Below are 19758 nucleotides of genomic sequence, written 5' to 3'. Positions count from 1 at the left end.
CAACCATGGCCGAGATAACCCCACTACGAGTCTCGTTGTGGAAGTAGCCAGTAGGCCACCAGAGACGTCAGAGAACCCGACGCAGTCTAGTCTTTTCACGAAATAGGAGCTTTACACAAGCTTGCGTTATTGTGTTGCGTGTTATGCGCCTTAATACCAACAGCAGGTTAGCAACGGTTATCCAAATAAAAATAGAAGAAGAACTGTAAAACACTTGTTTTACAGTGTGTGTATTCACACACACACATGTGCCGCTCGCACGGTCATAGCTTATTGGCGGGCCAAAGTCTCTGGGCGGGCAAAGCAGAGAAAGGGGAGGTAACCTGGCCCCATATTCAAAGACAAAGTAGGATACCTAGTGCTCGTTTTACACCTTACGCCATTTCTAGCCACTGGGGGACGATAGGCAGGGTATAGGGGTATTGATATTATTGTTAGAAAACCTCATAAAGAGAAATTGGTTGACATTTTGACAAAATATACAGTAGTTTATATTTCTGTTCAGCTTTACTTTTGCTAATTTAAGCTCTAGTATTAGCACATATTAGCCAGGTTCTAAGTTCAATTTGTTGTTCAAAAGATGAATACTAGTTGTTGTCATGGTTAAATAACTCAGTATTTGTTAAAAGGCCAACACTTATTCTCACATCTTTCTGACATTCTCCTCCACCACCAGGACCCAGGAGCTGCAGAGCCACTTGTCGCAGGTGGAGCAGTTCGACCAGGCTCTGGTCAAGTTCTCCCAGTGGGGCGAGAGCATGCTCTCCACCCTCCACTCCGCCTCTCAGATAAACACCACCCACCTGCCACCGGCCGTGACGCAAGTGAAGGTGAGGAGGACAGCGGTGGCGCTGAAGAACAGAATTCAGTTCTGAGGTCATTGCTTTGAGGACCTCAAAAGACAGACATTATTCCATCGCAGGATGACCTTTCAGGTGCAGAAAGGAATAGCGCCCTCCTGCCTCGGGTTGTGCAACAAACCAAACACAGCAGGACATTGTGACCATGGAACGGTATACTGAAAGTCTCTCTCTCTCTCTCTCTCTCTCTCTCTCTCTCTCTCTCTCTCTCTCTCTCTCTCTCTCTCTCAGGATAACCGAGCCGCTCTCCAGAAGCAGGCGGTCGTGAAGCAGATCCTGGAGCAGCAGACGGAGTGCCTGTGTCGGGCCTGTGAGCCCGGCGACGCCCAGCTCCTCCACGGCCGACTGGAGAACTGCCTCCTGCCCTACCTGGAGGCCCGGCAGGCGGCCGAGCTCCAGCTGGAGTGCCTGGAGCGGCTGCAGGCCTTCCTGCAGACCCAGGGCACGACGGCGGCGACCCTGCAGGGCCTGAGGCAGACGGTGGAGGGCGCGGGCAGCTGGGACCGCGCCCGCGTGGAAGAGCTGCAGCAGGAGCTGTCGGCCGCTCTGCCCGAGGTGGCCCGGCTGGAATCCCTGGCGGCCGGCTTGGACAGCAGCCTCTGCAAGGGCCACCTGCACGTGGGTGACGGCCAGGGGGCGCGTACCTCCTGCCGGCGCATGGCCGACGCGCTGAGCGCCGAGGTGGACGCCGTCCGGAGCCTGCTGGGCTCCAAGCAGAGCGAGGCGGACGCCCTGGGCGCCCTGTGGACCTCCTTCAGGCAGCGCAAGGAGCAGCTGCTGAAGACCGTGGAGGACATTGAGGAGAAGGCCGACCACCAGAGCATGAAGGAGCCCAGCCTTCAGGCTCTGCAGCAGAGGTGAGCGGAGCCCCTGGGCCAATAGGCAATAGCAGCATCGTCACCGTGCTCACGGACGTTATCGCGTTTCAAAACACATCGTGAGATACAGGCGTGGTTGTTAGCAGCGTATTCACGTTCCCATAAGTATGAGCGGGATGTTGCAGCCTTTGACCACCTCCGCCCCCTCCGCCAGGCTGCGTTTCTTCAACCAGTTGGAGGACGAGCTCCAGTCGCACCAGCACGAGGAGCAGTGGCTGAGGGACAAGGGCCAGCAACTCGCCCAGCGCGACGCAGAGTTCGCAGGGGAGGTGCTGCGGGAGATCGGCCTGTTGAAGTCCACCTGGGAGGACACCAAGAGACTCATCTCAGACAGGTACGGGGAGACTGGGGAGATTTAAAGCTGCCTTTTCCTCTATTTTAGTGACATCACAAGTGGGCGTCTCCAGCTAGATGTGTGCTGGATAGATCAGTCTACCAGCCTACCCAGTGGACTGTAGCAAATGTTGCCCATCTATCATTCATACATCTAGGTGGACACGCCCACTTACACCTTGAAACAGTCTTTATAGTTGACCATCTTTACAAACATAACCAAACCGTTGAACCATTCAGCCAGTAAACTGCTCCTGGTGAATAAACAAGAGTAACGCTGTTTTTCTGACAGGCAGGAGCAGTGTGGGGTCCTGGTGGAACTGATGAGAGAGTACCAGGGTCTGAAGACCTCCATCACTGGCATTGTGGAGAGCACAGAAGCTGTGGTGGATATCAGCTCTGCTCTCAAGGACCACGAAGAAACCAAGAGATCCCTATCCAAGGTTGGTCCAACTACCATCATTAGCAATGAAACACACGTTATCCAAGGTAAGTCACATCATGGAAATGCACTGTTCATGCAGGCTGCAGGTTTGGCATCTTTCTCAATGAGTGAGGAAGATGTCGCCCAGGTTGGCTGCAGACATTTAGGATCGAACCAAGATGAGTGAAACACTTTTAGCACTACTGAGTATGGAATATTTGCACCCAGAGATTTGGTTCCATTTAGTAAATCTGTCAAGCTTTCTAAACACCTCCCCCTGCTGCAGACACTTCTTATCTTCAATCTTCATCCTTATAAATCAATGAGTTGTCTGTGTGTCTTCCCTTCTCTTCCCATGTCCTGGTGCAGCATGAGGGGGTGAAGACCAACATGTCTGGTAAGCAGCAGGAGCTGGACCTCTTCTCCAGCCGGGGGAAGCAGCTGCTCAGCGAGCTGAGGATGATCCCGGACTGCGACGCGCAGGTCATGAAGAAGGATGTGGAGACGCTGGTGGATCAGTGGCTGGATGTGAGTGGGATCCTATACAGTATAGGTGAAAGTCTGCTTTATCACTGAGAGAGGCTTTCACACAATGAGAAAAGAAACCTTGACACATGACACATAAGAGAGCTCTCCCTAAACGCATTGAGTTACGAATTAAGGCTAGACATTGCCAAAATGAAAAAGGGCGAAAAGGTAATAAATGTGATCCATCATACCGAATGGTGAGTCATACAGTGTCTTTTCCATATGTATGTAAAATATACATTATAGGGTCACTTAATGCTGTGCTGCCAGTTTAAACAACAGATGAAGTGTCTTACTCTGGGACTCCATGACTGCAGGTGTCGGAGAGAGTGGACGACAACATCGACCGCCTCAGCAAGAGTTTGGTGGTGTGGGAGGAAGTGCGCAGGATCAGTGACGACATCGAGAGCTGGGCCAGCAGCTGTGCCTTAGAGCTGAGTGAAAGTCTGAACAACCTCAACGACAGCCACAAGATGTCCGGCAGGCTGGCTGTGGTAGAGGTAAGGCCACCGTCTTCCATCGCACAGCAGAGCAAATCGTATTGACAGTCGAATAAAAACCAACTAACTTAAGAGAGATTTGTGGTCTCGTGATCGCTCTACAGCTTAGGAAGCCTACTCTCTGTATTGAAAGTTAACTTGGTGGCTCAAGCAAGGGTGTGACAATAATCCAAGTTTCTTTTATTTGCCAGTAAACAAAGGAGGACAAAGACCATTTGGCTGACATCTTCTTCTTCTAGTCTTGGTATATGTCTGGGAAATTATGACCCATAGCCACTGTGTATATTTACAGAAAGAAATTGTGGAGAAAGAGCAGAGACTGAACACCCTTCTGGAGAACGTAGAAGAACTGAAGCAACACAGCGGAGGCCAAGAAACTCCCGCTAAACTACAGGTATAAAATTCCCCATTTCTAAGGCCCAACTACGAGTATACTTGGTGTAGGCCAGCATATTTAAATGTTGCTTTCTTTGTGCCAGGCGCTTGAAGCAGACTTGCAGATGAAGATCAGCAATGTCCACAAGCTGTGTGAGCAGGCGAGGGGGAACCTGAAGGACTTCAGCTCCCAGAGGAAACAGCTAGAGGACTACATTTCCCAGATGTCAGACTGGCTGAAGAGTATGGAAGAGTCCCTGATTTCAACAACCACGGGGTCAGATCCTGAGGATATCTACAGTGTCAAGGTGCAGCCCTATTGCTATAAAGGGGATAGCACATTAGGTAGCGCTGTAGGTTGGTTCTAAACTTTAGGGTTCGTCGGTTCAACCTTCAGCTTTTCTGACAGAAAGTGTAATCTCCCGATGAGCCAGTTGACAATGTTGGGAAAGTTCACTTTCTACATGAGCTAGTTCAAAGTTCAGTTCACAAATTTTAAAATGAACTAGTTCAGTTCAATTAATTTTGAATTAAGTTCATAGTTATTTTTTTCAATATGTTGCTGCAAGCTATTATTTTTCAAAATGCCACAGCCCATATAGAACCACAGATAGCAATTATTTTATCAGTTTTAACACTGAAACTATGGGTCAGATTTCATCTTCATATCCAATTTTGAATCCTTATCCAACCAGGGTTTACATTAGCATTCCCCCATTGTTGCTTTAACGCTTTGTTGCCGTCCATTTAGTCCACACTATAGCATCTTCAGCTTCAGCTTTCAACCCTTCAAAAGGCAAAGGGCCATAAGCCTGCGCCAAACCTGTATTTCCAATGAGTAGAGTGTTAATATGTTATCATTTATCAATTACATTTTCTACTCAATAATGCATATCTTCAGGACCTTACACAATGATATTTGAAAAGTCAGAGAAACCAGTGTTTGAGTTCAAAGCATATTCCCCAATTATAGGATCTCCAGAAAGAGCTCCTGAACCAGCAGGGTAGCATCGATGCTACCAGGGAGAGCCTCAACAACCTGTGCAGAAAGTACCCCTCTGAAGAGCTGGCTGGCCTGGGATCAGCCCTCACCGACCTGATCAAGAGCTATGAGGCCATCAACCAGCTTTCAGCCAGGACGCTGGTGGGGATGCAGCACTGTCTGCAGCAACACTTCAATGGTGAGACAACTCAAGCTGATTCAGTCTGTGGAGACACCTCAACCTGATTCAGTCTGTGGAGACACCTCAACGTGATTCAGTCTGTGGAGACACCTCAACGTGATTCAGTCTGTGGAGACACCTCAACGTGATTCAGTCTGTGGAGACACCTCAACCTGATTCAGTCTGTGGAGACACCTCAACCTGATTCAGTCTGTGGAGACACCTCAACGTGATTCAGTCTGTGGAGACACCTCAACGTGGTTTAGTCTGTGGAGATACCTGGCCTTTGGGACTATATACATAAATGCCTCTCTCTGTTGTTCTCTCTCTTTATCTCTCTCTCTCTCTCTCTCTCTCTCTCTCTCTCTCTCTCTCTCTCTCTCTCTCTCTCTCTCTCTCTCTCTCTCTCTCTCTCTCTCTCTCTCTCTCTCTCTCTCTCTCTCATCAGACCTTGTCCAGGAGTTTCATCGATGGCTCTCTGAACAGAGAGAGATCGTGAAAGAATGCTCTGACCGATCAGGAGACACCTGTGTCGTTGATCGCAAACTCCAGAAGATCAAGGTACCGGTATTCAGTCCCCTTTGAGTAGGACCAAACGCAAACATCGCTAGCTAGTCTATTCAGACAAAACTGAAGGGAGCGCCAACCGGCCGCCAGGCCAAGAACGACATGCGACTTTAGACACAGACTAAAGTCGAGTCGGCTCAGCTCATGAGGTAGAGCGGGTTGACTGGTAACTGGAAGGTTGCTAGTTTGATCCCCTACTCCTCCTAGAGTGTCGAAGGGTCCCTGAGCGAGACACCTCAGGCTGACTGCTCCCGACGAGCTGGCTGTCGCCTTGCATGGTTGACTATGCTGTCGGTGTGACAAAGTGTTTGCTAATCGCTTTGGATAGAGGCGTCTGTTAGATGCCCTAAATGTAAATGTAATGTAACGACACATTGCACAAAGGACTCTGCTCAAGGGGTATGTCGCTGTTCTTGTCCAGGGAGCGATGGAGCGCGTGGAGGAGGGAGAGGTGCGTCTCACGCAGGTCTGTGAGGAAGGGGAGAAGCTGCTCCTCCACCTCCCAAAGGCCAGCGCCGGCCAGGTCCAGCAGAACCTCTCCTCCATCCAGCAGGACTGGGACAGCTTTGTGGAGCAGTGCCGGCAGAACCAGCAGATCCTGGAGGACAGCGCCTCCCTCATGAAGGGGTAGGCCATCCACTCGCTGTCAACACCTACACTATCGTTGAACAGTTTTCAGCTGTGCTAACATAATTGCACAAGGGTTTTCTAATCATCCGTTAGCCTTTTAACAAGATCAGCTAGTTAGAGCCTTTAGAACACAAAAGCTACATAGGTATTCCATGAAAAATCTGCCCTTTCAAGCCAGAATTGTCATTTACAACATTAACAATGTCTAGACTGCATTTCTGATTCATTTAATGTTGTCTTCATCGAAAAAAACAGCTTTTCCTTAAAAAAAACTGAAATTTCTAAGTGCCCCCAAACTATTGAACGGCAGTTACGCAGTTAGTTAGTGCCATATTCCCATGTAGGTAAGTAGGGTGGTAGTTAGTTCTTTAAACTAGACATAGAGAGATAGTAACCTGTGTAGTAAACTAGGTATAGGATGGTAAGTTGGTCGGTAACTACCGATATAGGTAACAACCTAGGTATACTACCTTTGTTAGTATACCTTGCTAGGTCGATTGAGTGAGGGACATGTTGGTTTTTGGTTTCTTTTTACAATTCTAGGGTTAGTTATTTAACTAGTTATATTGTTAAGTTTGCTGCTCATTTTCTGTAAAGTTCTGTCTGGTCAGTCACAATAAGTGCCAGATGATGCTCATGATTTTGGGGTTGGCAGTACATCTCACGTCTCTTGTTTTTAAGATTGAGAGGACCCTTTCTAAAGCCTCTCCCCGTGCTCCCAGGTTCGAGGGCCGGCTGAAGAAGCTGCGCTGGTGGCTGGAGCACATGGAGAAGAGGATGACCACCGACCTGTCTGAGGCCCAGCAGCAGCGAGGCCCGGAGAAGGCCATGCTGGAGCAGGTGGAGGAGTATCAGCAAGAGGTGCTCAAAGAGAGGTACGCACAAAGGCAATCATCAGCTCCCCTTCCATCATCAAAGCACACTACTTCCCCTCTTTTTCTCCCGTTTATTGGGGTCCGGATAGCGCAGTGGACCCCCAGCTGGAAGTTACCTTGGTGGTTTGCTCCGGATAAAAGCACTTAGATTGTGCGTGCCACCCTCCCAGGGACTCGTTTGAGCGCTTGTGCCAGGAGGCGCAGGCCCTGAACGAGGGCGGGCGCGGCGACGGCAGTGAGACGCGGGTGTCGGCCCAGCTGCAGTCCCAGCAGCAGGCGCTGCTGCGGCGCGCCCGCGAACGGCTGCGCAGCTGCCAGCTCACCCTGCAGGAGCAGCAGGCCTTCCAGGACACCCTGCAGAGCACCTGGTCCTGGCTCAATGGGGCCCAGGAGCGCCTGGCCTCGCTCGATAGCACCGTGGGCAACAAGGAGACGCTGGAGAAGAGGCTGGGGCTCGTACAGGTTAGTGGAACGAACCCTTTGCTGTTTGTCTCGTTGTGATCTTGGGATATCATTAGTGATCATTAGTATCATATATCATACCACACAAGCTTTAAGGGAAACCAAACACTCAAATAGTTCCATCTCAGACATAACCCTATTCCTAATCAATTAGGCCGCATAGCTCAGGAGGTAAAGGAAGCCTACACACAACCATCTAAAGTGCTGAATCCCTACAGCAAACAACAACCAAAACAAAAGCCTAACGGAATCTTCCACCGCACGTAGGGCCTGACCACACGGTTTACAAATGAGTCGTCCACCCGTGAAGCGGTTCTGATGTGGTGTGCATGATCTGGTTAAGAAAGGTCAAGAATCCTCGTATCAATCCAGTGTGCTCGGTTCTCCGTCAGGATATCCTGCTGATGAAGGGCGAGGGGGAGGTGAAGCTGAACATGACCGTGGGGAAGGGAGAGCAGGTCCTGAAGCACAACAGTCCGGAGGGCCAGGAGGCCATCCGCTCCCAGCTGCAGCGGCTCAAGGATTCCTGGGCCAACATGCTGATGACCTCCATGAGCTGCCACAGGTGAGGAGACACAAGCCTCTGCTGGGCCCTGCTGGACTGACCCTCTCTACCAACGGCTTCTGAGGTCTTTCTATATTCATTGATTGGCATTGTAGGCAAGGCGAGGCAACTTCATTTATATAGCACTTTTGAAACACGAGGCAGACCTAAAGTGCTTCACATAGAAACATTGTCATACAATAAAATAAAATAATGGATAAGTAAAAGATAACATAGACAGAGTTAAAAAATGAGCAAAATATATAGAAAATAAAGGCAAAGAAAAAAGAATTCGAAAGTGCAATGTATTTAAGAACAGATCATGTATCTCTCTGGTATCCTGTCAACATTGCTATGCTGATGCGTGTCATCAGCATAGCAATGATGGTCGATATTGTTATTTTGCATGATTTGACCTAGTGAGAACATGTAGATGTTGAATAAAGAGGGTCCTAAGATTGAACCTTGTGGGACTCCACATGTCACGTTGGTTGATTCTGATACAAAGTCGCCAATGGAAACAAAGTAGTTCCTATTTTGTAGGTAGGACCTGGTCCTATCCAGGTGATTCAACCTGTGAGTACAGCCACCTGCCAGGGCAAAAAACCCTTTAGTTGCCATTTAGTTGTCCTTCAAAGGCAAAAATACCCCAAGAGAGGTGCACTGTCCAACTATCCATAATGTTGCATGATAATTTATCATCATGTTGACCAACTGTTCTCAACTACTTTTGCAATTTTGGGCCAATTTTTTTCAAATGCGGAAACGGACAAGCAACAAAAACTTAAACCATTGCGGACATGTTCAAATGCAATGAGAATGCAATGAAACAGACAGGGAAACAGGGAAACAGGGAAAACCAAAAATAGGTTGATTTCGTTGATCTTTGATTTCCCATTCGTCCCCCCCCCCCAGCCGCCTGGAATGGACAGTGGCCCAGTGGAGCTGCTACCAGGAGAGCCGGAGCCAGCTGCAGCAGTGGCTGGAGACGGTGGAGCAGGAGGTGAGCGTGAACCTGCCCCAGCAGCCCGGGCTGAAGGAGAAGGCCTCCCTGCTGGAGCGCCTGCGGGCCGTGCAGGCCGACGTGGAGGCCCACGCGGGGGTGCTGTCGCGCCTCACCGAGAAGGCAGTGGAGCTGCACGAGAAGACCGCCGACCAGATGTTCGGACCGGAGCAGAGGGCAGAGCTCAACGTCCACTTTGCCGACCTCTCCTCCGTGGTCAAGGTGGGAAAACAAAGAGGGCTGGTAGGGGTTAAATAGTATGTGGTATATTTGACGTACATGGTTCGTCCTAGGTCAACCTCACTGTCCAAGAACTACGAAGTAAACAAAGTGCTAGTTTACTAGCAGTTTTTTCAGTGACCTAGCATTTAAATAATTAAAGTGAAGTACAGGGCACTGTATACACAGTACAAGTCTAATGGAACCCTGAAGAAGGTAACAAATAAACAAAGACGAACAAATGCCTGCTACTATGTTACACTAAACTTGTATCTTTCCAAAATCTTGGCGTTCTGCTAAATCCCCCCAAAATAATAACCGTCTTCCTGCCCTCACTCAAAGGGCAAAGTGCACTCCATGGAGGGTATTGTGTCCGAGCACGAGCAGTACCTGGACGCTGTCCGGGACTTCAACGACTGGCTCATCTCGGCCAAGGAGGAGCTTCAGCGCTGGTCGGACCTGTCTGGAGACACCACTTCAATAAGGAGAAAGCTGTCCAAGGTGCAGGTACGGATCAACGCCTGCTGAGGAGTGACCGGGCCAGTGGGTCTAACTGGGTAGACCCGGTCAACAGGTAGACCCGGTCATGTGGTAAGTGGTCGTCCACTACCGCGTCTCTGGGAGTCCTGAGGAGTCCTCGAGCAAAGACGCCAAACTCAAAAGCGGAAACCTGCACCGAATTGAATTCCGTGTACATTTTCTCTATACCAATTTCAATGATTCTGATTCTGACTCAATGAGCTAGTCGACGTCTTGTATCCCCGCTACCACTGCCGCCGATGTGCGGCTTAGTGGCTTGACGTCTACAGCTGCTTGAACCAGAGGTTCAGGGCACAGGGCTGCAGCTAATCCCGTTCCGGACCTCCTCCATGCAGGAGCTGCTGGACTCAAAGCAGCGGGGCAGGGAGAGGCTGAGCCGGGTTCAGCGCAGTGGCGCGGCGGCCCGGGACCACACCGGCTCCGGGGGCTTCGAGGCCGTGGAGCGCGAGGAGGCGGCCCTGCTGTCGTCGTGGGAACAGTGGGAGCGCGGCGCCCTGCAGACCAGGGCTGGCCTGGAGACCTCCCTCTCCCAGATCGCCAGCTCCGAGCAGGAGTTCAGCGTTCTGTCATCTCGGCTGGGGCAGGACCTGCACGACTTCGGTGCCCAGCTCCATGACTGCCGCCTCAGGCTGGCCCAGTGCGAGGGAAAACACAGTGGGGAGGAGTGTGTCAAGGCCTGGCAGCTGGCAAAGGTCTGTTTCAGATTGTCTGGATTTAAGCAGGCCCGCTTCGGGCATAGGACCAGTTGTTCCTATGTGTTCCTAAGTTATCACAGGAAGGAAGGTACTGGTATAGCTCGATCTATACCAGTACCTTCTTGTCAGATCCTTATGAATCCTAAATACATTTGCCAGGATTCATCTGACCTCTCTGACATCCTCTGTCTTGTCCTTGAGTGGTTGAACTCGATCTTTAACAGCCTTTGACAAGTCATCCTATAAATGAATGCACTATAGCGAATATAGCCTGAGTCTGAATTTATGATGGATGGGCGTTCGAAATATGAATGCAGAGACAGGATGGAGTGTATGTGGTCATTGATCTCCAGGTATTGATCCTCATTTCCGTCACTCCCAGGCCACGCTGGCGGACCTGGTGAAAGCTGAGCCCACGTCAGAGAGTTTGAAGACTCAGCTCAATGACCTATGCCGGTTCTCCAGAGACCTGGGCAAGCTGTCAGAGAAGGTGTCTTCCCTCATTAAAGAGTACAACAGGTAGGCCAAATAAACCAGGGAACCCCAACGCGACCGGTAGGCCCAATACAACTGGTAGCACTATGAGAATTATTAGGTATACCCAATATAACCAAGAATGAAAACAATCTGGAGCAAACCAGCAAATAGTCACTGATCACACACTTCACCGGCAATTGAAACACAAATTTGGTGAATTGTGTTATTCATGCATCCATTATTCGTTAAGCCCCATTGGGGATTAACCGTGTGATTTGTAGCCAGCCACTGATGCCGGAATCACCCGATTGTATTTCTTAAAGACGGCAATGGCATGGCTTTGTATTCCAGTCTCAGCCTCCAGGCCTCCAGAGGGTGCCAGAGTAAGGAGAAGCTGCTGGACCAGGGCTTCCGCTCGGCCTTCAGAGAGTTCCAGCAGTGGCTGGTCAACGCCAAGATCAACACTGCCAAGTGTTTCGACGTGCCGCAGAACCTCAGTGAGGCGTCCTCCAGCCTCCAGAAGATCCAGGTAAATGGAAACATACCTGATTCTATGAAAAAAAATTGTGCAATGTGTGTTGATCTTTCAGTTGATTAAAATTAGGGATCGACCGATATATCGGTCGGCCGATATTATCGGCTGATATTATCGGCCGATATTCGCGTTTTTTACGTGTATCGGTATTCGCGTTTTTTACGTGTATCGGTATCGGCAGATACGCGGCTGATTTTCGCCGATATATATATATATATATTTTTTTTTTTACCTCACCTGTTTTTAATATTTGTTAAATATTGCTCATCTAATTTTTCTTACTTGTTTTACCTCACCTGTTTTTACTATTTGTTAAATATTGTTTTTTATATTGAAGTTCAATAAATGTTCCTTTTTTTAAATTGAGACTTGTAACATTTGTTATCAGTGTAATTTTTATGATTGAGGGAGCAAAAGCAGTATCGGCTCTAAATATCGGTATCGGCTAAGGCTGATGAAAAAATATCGGTATCGTATTGGCCCTAAAAAATCTGTATCGGTCGATCCCTAATTAAAATGCTGATTCAAAAGACTAATTTTATGATTATGATTTTGTGGTGTTCTGATTGAGAGTGTACATATGAAGTGTACTTGACCCCAGTGTGTGCTCCCTTTTCCCCAGGAGTTCCTCGGTGACAGGGAGAAGGGCCAGAGCAAGGTGAATGGTGTGCTGGTGAGCAGCGAGCTGTTCATCAGCGTGGCGGCAAAGGACAGGGTGGAGGGGGTGCGGGCCAAGACCAACAGCGCCCGGGACGACTGGAAGAACCTCATGTCCAACCTGCACAGCAGAGAGACGAGCCTACAGGTGAACCACTGAAAAGCATCTCTCCTCCAATGAAGATTGATCTGCTTCATAACCAATCAGTTGTTATTGATATCCTTCATAACCCTTCAGATATTATTGATCCTCTTCATAACCAATCAGGTGTTATTGATATCCTTCATAACCATTCAGATATTATTAATCCTCTTCATAACCAATCAGACGTTGCTCTCCTCAGAACCTAGTATGTCAGATGAAGGACTTTGAGACGAGTGCCGAACCACTCCAGGGTTGGCTGAACGTAACAGAGCAGGCAGTGCAGGAGAGCAGCACACGTCTCCATGATCTCGGAGCCAAGAAGCAGGAGCTCCATAAACTGCAGGTAATGTATCCAAGCAGGTCATTGATTCTGGTAGTGGACCTTCACCCCACTCCACCCCGAGAGCCCGGTTCACCCCTCACGACCGCCTTTAACCAGCTCTCCATTTCAACTTCCAACAGCTTTAGAACAGTTTAGAACCTCCACAATGATAGCCGAGGCTGTTTCCAGTAGCAGACACTAACTAACTAACTTTCTTTTTAAGAATTCCTGCCATTATGTTGCTCATATCTGCTGAGCAGTCAAAGCTCTCTCTACTCTTTAATGTCCAGTGTTTAGCAATGTCTGCAAAAAGAATAGCCTTGCGCCATGCTCTGACCACCATCTTGCATCTCAGAGTGCTTGGTTCAACTTGCCTTTGCAGGCCATTTCTCTCTTCGTTCACATGTTGCACACTGCTAACCCTCCAATGCTTGTCAACATGTTTAACTGTCCCTGGTGTTTCTTGTCTCTTGTTCCTTCTTGCTTGCATGCCTCCCCGTTAACATGCTTGTGCTCTTCCAGTCCGTCCTGGAGGAGTTAGCCTCTCAGGATGTGCACCTGAGCAGACTCAGGGAGAAGGCCCAGCTGCTGTGGGACGAACATGCTGCCGGCAAGGGCTTTATGCACCATGTGTCTCAGCTCTCCGCCCAGTACCTAGCTTTAACCAACCTCACCAAGGTACGGTATCGCCCGGCGCCCCTGTCTCGCCTACGGCCCATGTTCGCTAAGTCTTCTTGTCTTGTGTGCCTACTTGTCTCTTGCTCCCTCTCTGTCTTCATCTCTGTTGTTTTTAAAGATCAGAAGTAGAATTTCTAAGCTAGGAACACATGGCCCAAGTCTATTGAGCACTCAGGTTAACCTTAAAACATCCACTGCACTGACTGATGACTTGTGTGAATACACACGGTGTATGTGGCACTGCCAGTTAATTCACAGAGATAATAAACAACTTTGACTTGCATATCCAGTTGCACAGAAAATATAAAGAAATGTTGCAATGTGTCAAGAATGTACCTACCATGCTCTCTTATTTGTCTGTTAGTCTGTTAAAGCTGAACTTGTTACTGGACAAAAAAATGTTTTTCGACACCCAAACTCTGCCCTGTGGATCTCCTCTGGAAGAGCGATCGCGTGACAGGAGACAGCAGAGCTACAGTCAGCCTGGACGGAGCTCTTCCCTCTGAATCATTATTTAACCTCAAAAGACAGAGCAAGAAGCAAGATGATAATATCGAAAGATCCTTTTTTATCAATTGTACATTTTACAGAGGATATTCCAGCAGATAATGTTCCTGACTGAACATATCCAATACTATAAAACAGTACATCCGAAATACTAGGTTGTCTTGATTTGTCTGGAGAGCAAAACTTCTGGGACGATCACTTCTGTTCCGCGGTTCTTGCAGGAGAAGGCTTCAAGAATTGACAGGATAGTCACCGAACACCAGATGTTTGCCCAGGGGCTCAAAGAGCTGCAAAACTGGGTGACCGACACTAGCCACATGCTGCAGACCTACTGTGCACCCACCGCAGACAAAAACGTCCTTGACAGCAGGATGATCAAACTGGAGGTAATGAGTAATTGTCAGTGGTGTGGAGGGAAACATTTGGGGATACGCTTTTGGGTAAACCCTCCATGATCATTAATGCTGCACTTCTAACATCCATGGTTCCCAGGCCTTGCTCTCTGCACGACAAGAGAAGGAGATCCAGCTGAAAATGCTGACCACCAGGGGAGAGTCTGTCCAGAGGAACACGTCGACGGAGGGGGTTCCAGTGGTGCAGAAGAACATACAGGACCTCAAGGACTCCTGGGATGCGCTCCTCTCTGCCTCCATTCAGTGCAAAAGGTTTCTTCAATTTTTTATGTTGCAATCTTAAGGCCGAAAAAAGTGAGATTCTTAAGTTTGATCTTACTTTTCCAGGGTTAAGAAGTAACATCCATTGGGATAACATGAAGTTGCATATGATGCCGTGGCCTCCTCGTGCTACCTCTTTGTCCTCTTCCTAAGCACGTTGTTTGATTATCTCTGCAGTCAACTGGAGGGATCCCTGTCTCAGTGGACAAGCTACCAGGAGGACGTCCAACAGTTCGTGGCCTGGATCGAGCAAGTGGAAGAGAGCCTGGAGTCTGGGACTAAACCCTGCTCGGAGATGAGAGACAAAAGTGCCAATCTGGGCAAAGCCAAGGTAAAGAAAAGCACGTACTTAAGTATCTATTTTCTTCTTCAGAGTACCTTCTTAATTAGATGTACTGTATATACTGGAAAAGTATCTTCCTCTTCATCAAATATACGCTTTAGTCCCCTTCTTAAAACTATATTCATCAAATGTAAATACTTTCTTCGATCTTCGAAATGATATTCATCAAATGTATAGAACATCCACATCTACTTAGAATGATATTTGTCTTCTTAAAAATGAGCACTTAGTCCCACTTTCGTACATTTTTTTTCTCAAACTGTCGCACAGATCCGGCTAAGCCACCGATACATTACTTCAGAGAATTATGCTGAGGGCAGAGTCACCATTCAACAATATCTCCCCAACAGACCAGAGAGTTACTTGCTGAACGTATTCACATTACTTACAATTATAACCCAAGACCTGTTTCCTATGATCATTCCTAGCTGCTCCACGAGGAAGTGCTCAGCCACAGTGCCTTGCTGGACACCATCAGCCTGAAAAGTGCCAATATGGCCGAACACTACGTCTCACAGCTGGAGCTGCAGGACCTGCAGGAGCGCTACAACGCTGTCAGAGAGAACGCCATGGTATCATAAGAAGCAGATATTACTTACTTTTGCTAAATAAGGCTAATGGGTAACTGTGGCCAACAATCTATAGTTGGGAGTTGATGTTTCTTAGTGTGCAAGCAAATCTTTAGGCACGTCAAGAGTCTGGCATTGTACCATTATTGCTAGAGCCAGAGGACTTCCTTTAAAATTTCCAAAGGCTTTCAAAAAGCATTTGTAGCTCATGCTGGGCTCATTTGGGTTATGCGTTGGCGCTGACGAGGTGCTCTCCCCCCCCAGATGGCGGTCGGTACGGCGGAGGAGCTGGTGATGTCCCACCACGAGTACCAGCGGGCCCTCCAGGTGTTCGAGGACTGGCTGGAGGAGGAGCAGGAGAAGCTGAGCTGCTACACCCAGCTGGAGGGAGACGTGGACACGCTGGAGGAGACGCTCCAGAAGCTGCAGGTCTCGAATTAATAACTTTTGTTTCCCCTACAGTTTGTTCTTCTTTTTAATTTTCTTCTTTTTCTAAAGAATATATATTTTTGCATTGTCAAGGCAAATAAACTGTAGATATCAAAAACATATTGAATGTTCATCAAAAGCATACGATGTCTTGCTCCATGAATATCTTCTTCCTTATGAAATAATAATTTTTATCCTCTCCTATTCCATTATACTTAAAATAAAAATCAACATACTCATTCAGCCTCTTCAAAGTTGCCAAATTGACTTTCTCTTCATATATAAGAAGAGAACGTCTCTTTATATAACTAATAGTCCTTTGCAAGTTATTGGTGATGAATTTGTGGTGGCTGTTATGTTTATCATTCATCCTCTTCTTCTAAAATAATGATATTCTGCCCCTTGTAGTTATTTTTCTGTTAATAATTGCCTTTCCGATGATATTGTGTCCATTACGACATTATTGTTATGAAAGCTAAAGTCGACCCTCTGCTGCTGAATACAGGAACTGCAGCTGCACTGCACAGAGGGCCAGGCCCTGCTCAACAACCTCCTTGTGTGCCGGGAGCTGGTCACCCCGTGGGGGCTGCCCCAGATGGAGGAGCGAGCCCTGGAGATGGCCCAGCAGGAGTGGCGGCTGTACCAGGGCCGACTGGGGGACACCAGGGCCCAGCTCAACAGCGCCCTAGCAAAGCTGCGGCAGATGGAGCAGAAGTTCCAGCGACTGGACAGCTGGCTGAGGGGCATGGAGACCAAAGGACAGCTGCGTGGCCATCGCAGGTCCGACCGCACCACCAAGGACGCTCAGCTGGAGCTGATTAAGGTTGGTTGAATCATTGACCCTGAGGAACCCAGAAGTACAGCATTGCTCGTAATGCTGCCGTAGTCGAACACCTGTAGGAGTCAAATTGCTGCTGTAGTCGAAATCCTGTAGTAGAATGATGGCATAGTTTAAATGCTGCAATAGTCGTAATGCTGCAGTATTCATAATGATGCAACAGCTAATAATAATTGATTTAATTTATGTAGCGCTTTTATTGACACACAAAGAAGCTTTACAGTGAAGGGGGGGACCTCACTCACCACCACCAGTGTGTAGCACCCACTTGGGTGATGCACGGCAGCCAATGATGTCGTTGTTGAACTCAGGCTGTAGTCAAAATGTTGAAATGCTGCCATAGTTTAAATAGGATGCTGTAGTCAAAATTAGGCTGTATTCAAAGTAAGGTTGTAGTCTAAATGAGGCCGTACTCGAAATGATGCCTTTGTTGAAATGGTCAAAATCAGGCCGTTGTAGAATTTATGCCTTGGTCAAAATGATGCCTTTATAGAAATGCATTCATAATTCATATTATCGTGTTGAGTAAATGCTTTAGTAATGGAAATGCTGATGAGCCGAAATGCTACCTTAGTGGAAATGAAGCCTTTGTCAAAATGCTGCTGTTGTCAAAATGAGGTAAATAAAAATATGGCATTGTAGAAATTATGTAATAGTAGAAATTATGCCATGGTCGAAATGCTGCCATAGTTGAAAGAATGCTGTCGTTGTACTGATGCTTAGGGTTGAAATTATGCCTTACTCAAAATTAGGCGGTAGCCAAATGCTACCTCAGTCTAAATCTTGCCATAGTCAAACTGTTGCTGTTGTCATAATTAGGTTGTTGTCCAAATAATCCTGTCGTCGAAATCTGGCTGTAGGCGATATGATGGTGTTGTGGATAAGCCGCTGTCGTATAAATGCTGCCGTTGTTGCAATGCTGCGGTAGTTGAAAGAATGCCATTGTTCTAGTGATGCTGTGGTCTAAATGATGCCTTAGTCAAATAGTTACTGTAGTCAAAAGGAGGTTAACCAAAAGCTCCTTTGGTCAAAATCAGGCGATTGTCGAAATCAGGCCGTAGACAAATTGATGTGCATCCATAGTCAATATTATTGCCTTGTAGATAAGCTGTTGTTGTTTAAATGCTCCCGTCATAGAAATTCTGCCTCAATTGAAATTCTGCTGGAGTCTAAAGTATGCCGTAGTTGTACTGATGCTGAGGTCCAAATGCTGCCTTACTCAAAATTAGGCCGTGGTCGAAAAGTTGAAATGCTGCTGTTGTTGAAATGCTGCCGTAGTTGAAAAGATGCTGTTGTTCTACTTGCTGATGTTGAAATGCTGCCTTACTCGAAATTAGGCCGTGGTCGAAATTATGCAGTTTTCAAAATGAGGTTGTTGTCCAAATGGTCCTGTGGTGGAGATCAGGCCATCGTAGAAATGATGCCTAGTCAAAATGATGCCTTCAAAGAAGTGCTTCCATAGTCTATTGCGTTGTGGATAAGCTTCTGTATATGGTCCCGTAATGTAAATGCTTCCTTAGTCGAAATGCTGCCATATTGGAAATTAAGCCTTTGTCAAAATGCTGCTGTCTTCAAAATGAGGTGAATGTCATTGCATAAATAAAATTATCCCATCGTAGAAATGCTGCCATGCTGTGGTATGTATCCAGCAGTATTTCAACTGCTGGAGTTGAAATACTGCCATAGTGGTACTGAGGCAGTAGTCTAAATTCTGCTATGATCGAAATGCTGCCATAGTAGAAATGATGCCATAGTAGAAATGCTACCGTAGTTGAAACAATGATGTTGTTGTACTGATGCTCAGGTCGAAATGCTGCCGTACTCAAAATTAGACTTTGGTCAAAATGATGCTGTAGTCAAAAGTTTGCTTTAGTCAAAATGAGGAGATGTCCAATTGATCCTGTGGTCGAAATTAGTTTGTAGTCGATATGATGATGTTTGTGACAAGCCACTGTCGTAGAAATGTAGAAATGCTGCAGTCAAAATGATGCTGTAGTATATTATCTTGAATTGAGTGTGGATATCGAGATAACGGCCATGAAGGCTTTGTAAGGGTGCAGAGTGTCAGCCTATAACAATGCAATGTGTCCCCTACTAATACACTAATGTTATTGTGCATTCTTTCTGGGTTCAGAGCTGGCAGGAAGAGGTGCTTGTCTACCAGGAGGAGATGGAGGGCCTCAGTATTCTGGCCCAGCAGGTTCTGGATGAAACCCACATCACTAGTCGGATCAGCACCAGAGCCACCCAGATCACAGCCCGATACCATGCACTGCTTCTGCACTTACTGGTACAGTAACTATAACGACCGAAAACACTGAGCTTTGTCCCACATGCAGACACCCACTTGTGTGCGTTGTCGCATAGAGTAAATGTTTACCAGTTTACTAGTACAAATGCCATGTTGCCAGATTTGATAGACCTGAGTAAACTGAATCTATTAGGAATTTTAGGACGGCTTACAAAAAGCTTAATAAATACAGCAACATTTGTTCAAACCCGATCGCAGAACAGGGGGTATTAAGATGAGGTTCTGTAAAAAGAGGGCAAGAACGCATTGGATCCTCTGTCCTTTTGTCCTGTAGGAGACCATCAAGCAGCTCCAAGAGGAGGTGTCTTGCATTGAGGATGCCCAGGGTGTCTTGGGCACCTTCTCTGATTGGCTGAGCATGTCCCAGAACAGTTTCAGCACCGTGGCCAGCTGCATCGATGTGGTGGACCGCGTAGCCATGGAGAGAAAAATGAAGAAACTTGAGGTATACCGTTGCAGCCATCTTGGCTCAGATGTGCCCTTTTCCCTATGCATCTTGATGCTGATATCTTTGCACAAATTGATATTGTGCTCTGCATTCACATTGTTCAAAAGCATCATTACAATGTCACAAAATACCCCAAAATCCAAGTGCAGAAATGGAGATTGTGACTGGACCCTGTGCCCTGGATGTCAATACTGCAGTTTCGAATGTGGTATCCCAGTAGCCTCATTCT

The 19758-nt window shown here is 47.5% G+C and overlaps 1 protein-coding gene across 9 annotated transcripts in view; it reads left to right on the top strand.

The window, feature by feature from the left end:
• The window catches only part of syne1b (spectrin repeat containing, nuclear envelope 1b), a 130265-nt gene that overhangs the window by 41311 nt on the left and 69196 nt on the right, over window positions 1-19758 (top strand). For 8 of the 9 annotated variants that reach the window (XM_056591112.1, XM_056591113.1, XM_056591114.1 and 5 more), the window contains 30 exons: window positions 677-830; window positions 1092-1717; window positions 1893-2072; window positions 2364-2514; window positions 2865-3023; window positions 3341-3523; window positions 3816-3917; window positions 4003-4206; window positions 4872-5079; window positions 5510-5622; window positions 6050-6255; window positions 6981-7133; window positions 7304-7595; window positions 7988-8160; window positions 9055-9364; window positions 9704-9868; window positions 10237-10593; window positions 10979-11115; window positions 11425-11602; window positions 12231-12413; window positions 12610-12753; window positions 13255-13410; window positions 14139-14303; window positions 14410-14582; window positions 14769-14922; window positions 15363-15506; window positions 15768-15932; window positions 16438-16755; window positions 18905-19060; window positions 19356-19526. In XM_056591112.1, coding sequence (XP_056447087.1) covers window positions 677-830; window positions 1092-1717; window positions 1893-2072; window positions 2364-2514; window positions 2865-3023; window positions 3341-3523; window positions 3816-3917; window positions 4003-4206; window positions 4872-5079; window positions 5510-5622; window positions 6050-6255; window positions 6981-7133; window positions 7304-7595; window positions 7988-8160; window positions 9055-9364; window positions 9704-9868; window positions 10237-10593; window positions 10979-11115; window positions 11425-11602; window positions 12231-12413; window positions 12610-12753; window positions 13255-13410; window positions 14139-14303; window positions 14410-14582; window positions 14769-14922; window positions 15363-15506; window positions 15768-15932; window positions 16438-16755; window positions 18905-19060; window positions 19356-19526 — 5980 coding nt within the window. The remainder of the gene's footprint in view (window positions 1-676; window positions 831-1091; window positions 1718-1892; window positions 2073-2363; window positions 2515-2864; window positions 3024-3340; window positions 3524-3815; window positions 3918-4002; window positions 4207-4871; window positions 5080-5509; window positions 5623-6049; window positions 6256-6980; window positions 7134-7303; window positions 7596-7987; window positions 8161-9054; window positions 9365-9703; window positions 9869-10236; window positions 10594-10978; window positions 11116-11424; window positions 11603-12230; window positions 12414-12609; window positions 12754-13254; window positions 13411-14138; window positions 14304-14409; window positions 14583-14768; window positions 14923-15362; window positions 15507-15767; window positions 15933-16437; window positions 16756-18904; window positions 19061-19355; window positions 19527-19758) is intronic. The other variant, XM_056591110.1, reaches the window with a different exon arrangement.

The sequence above is a fragment of the Gadus chalcogrammus genome, chromosome 5 (genome assembly GCF_026213295.1).
Source record: "Gadus chalcogrammus isolate NIFS_2021 chromosome 5, NIFS_Gcha_1.0, whole genome shotgun sequence".
NCBI lineage: Eukaryota > Metazoa > Chordata > Actinopteri > Gadiformes > Gadidae > Gadus > Gadus chalcogrammus.
Note: the sequence above shows the minus strand (reverse complement) of the source record. Positions and strands in the feature narration are given on the sequence as shown.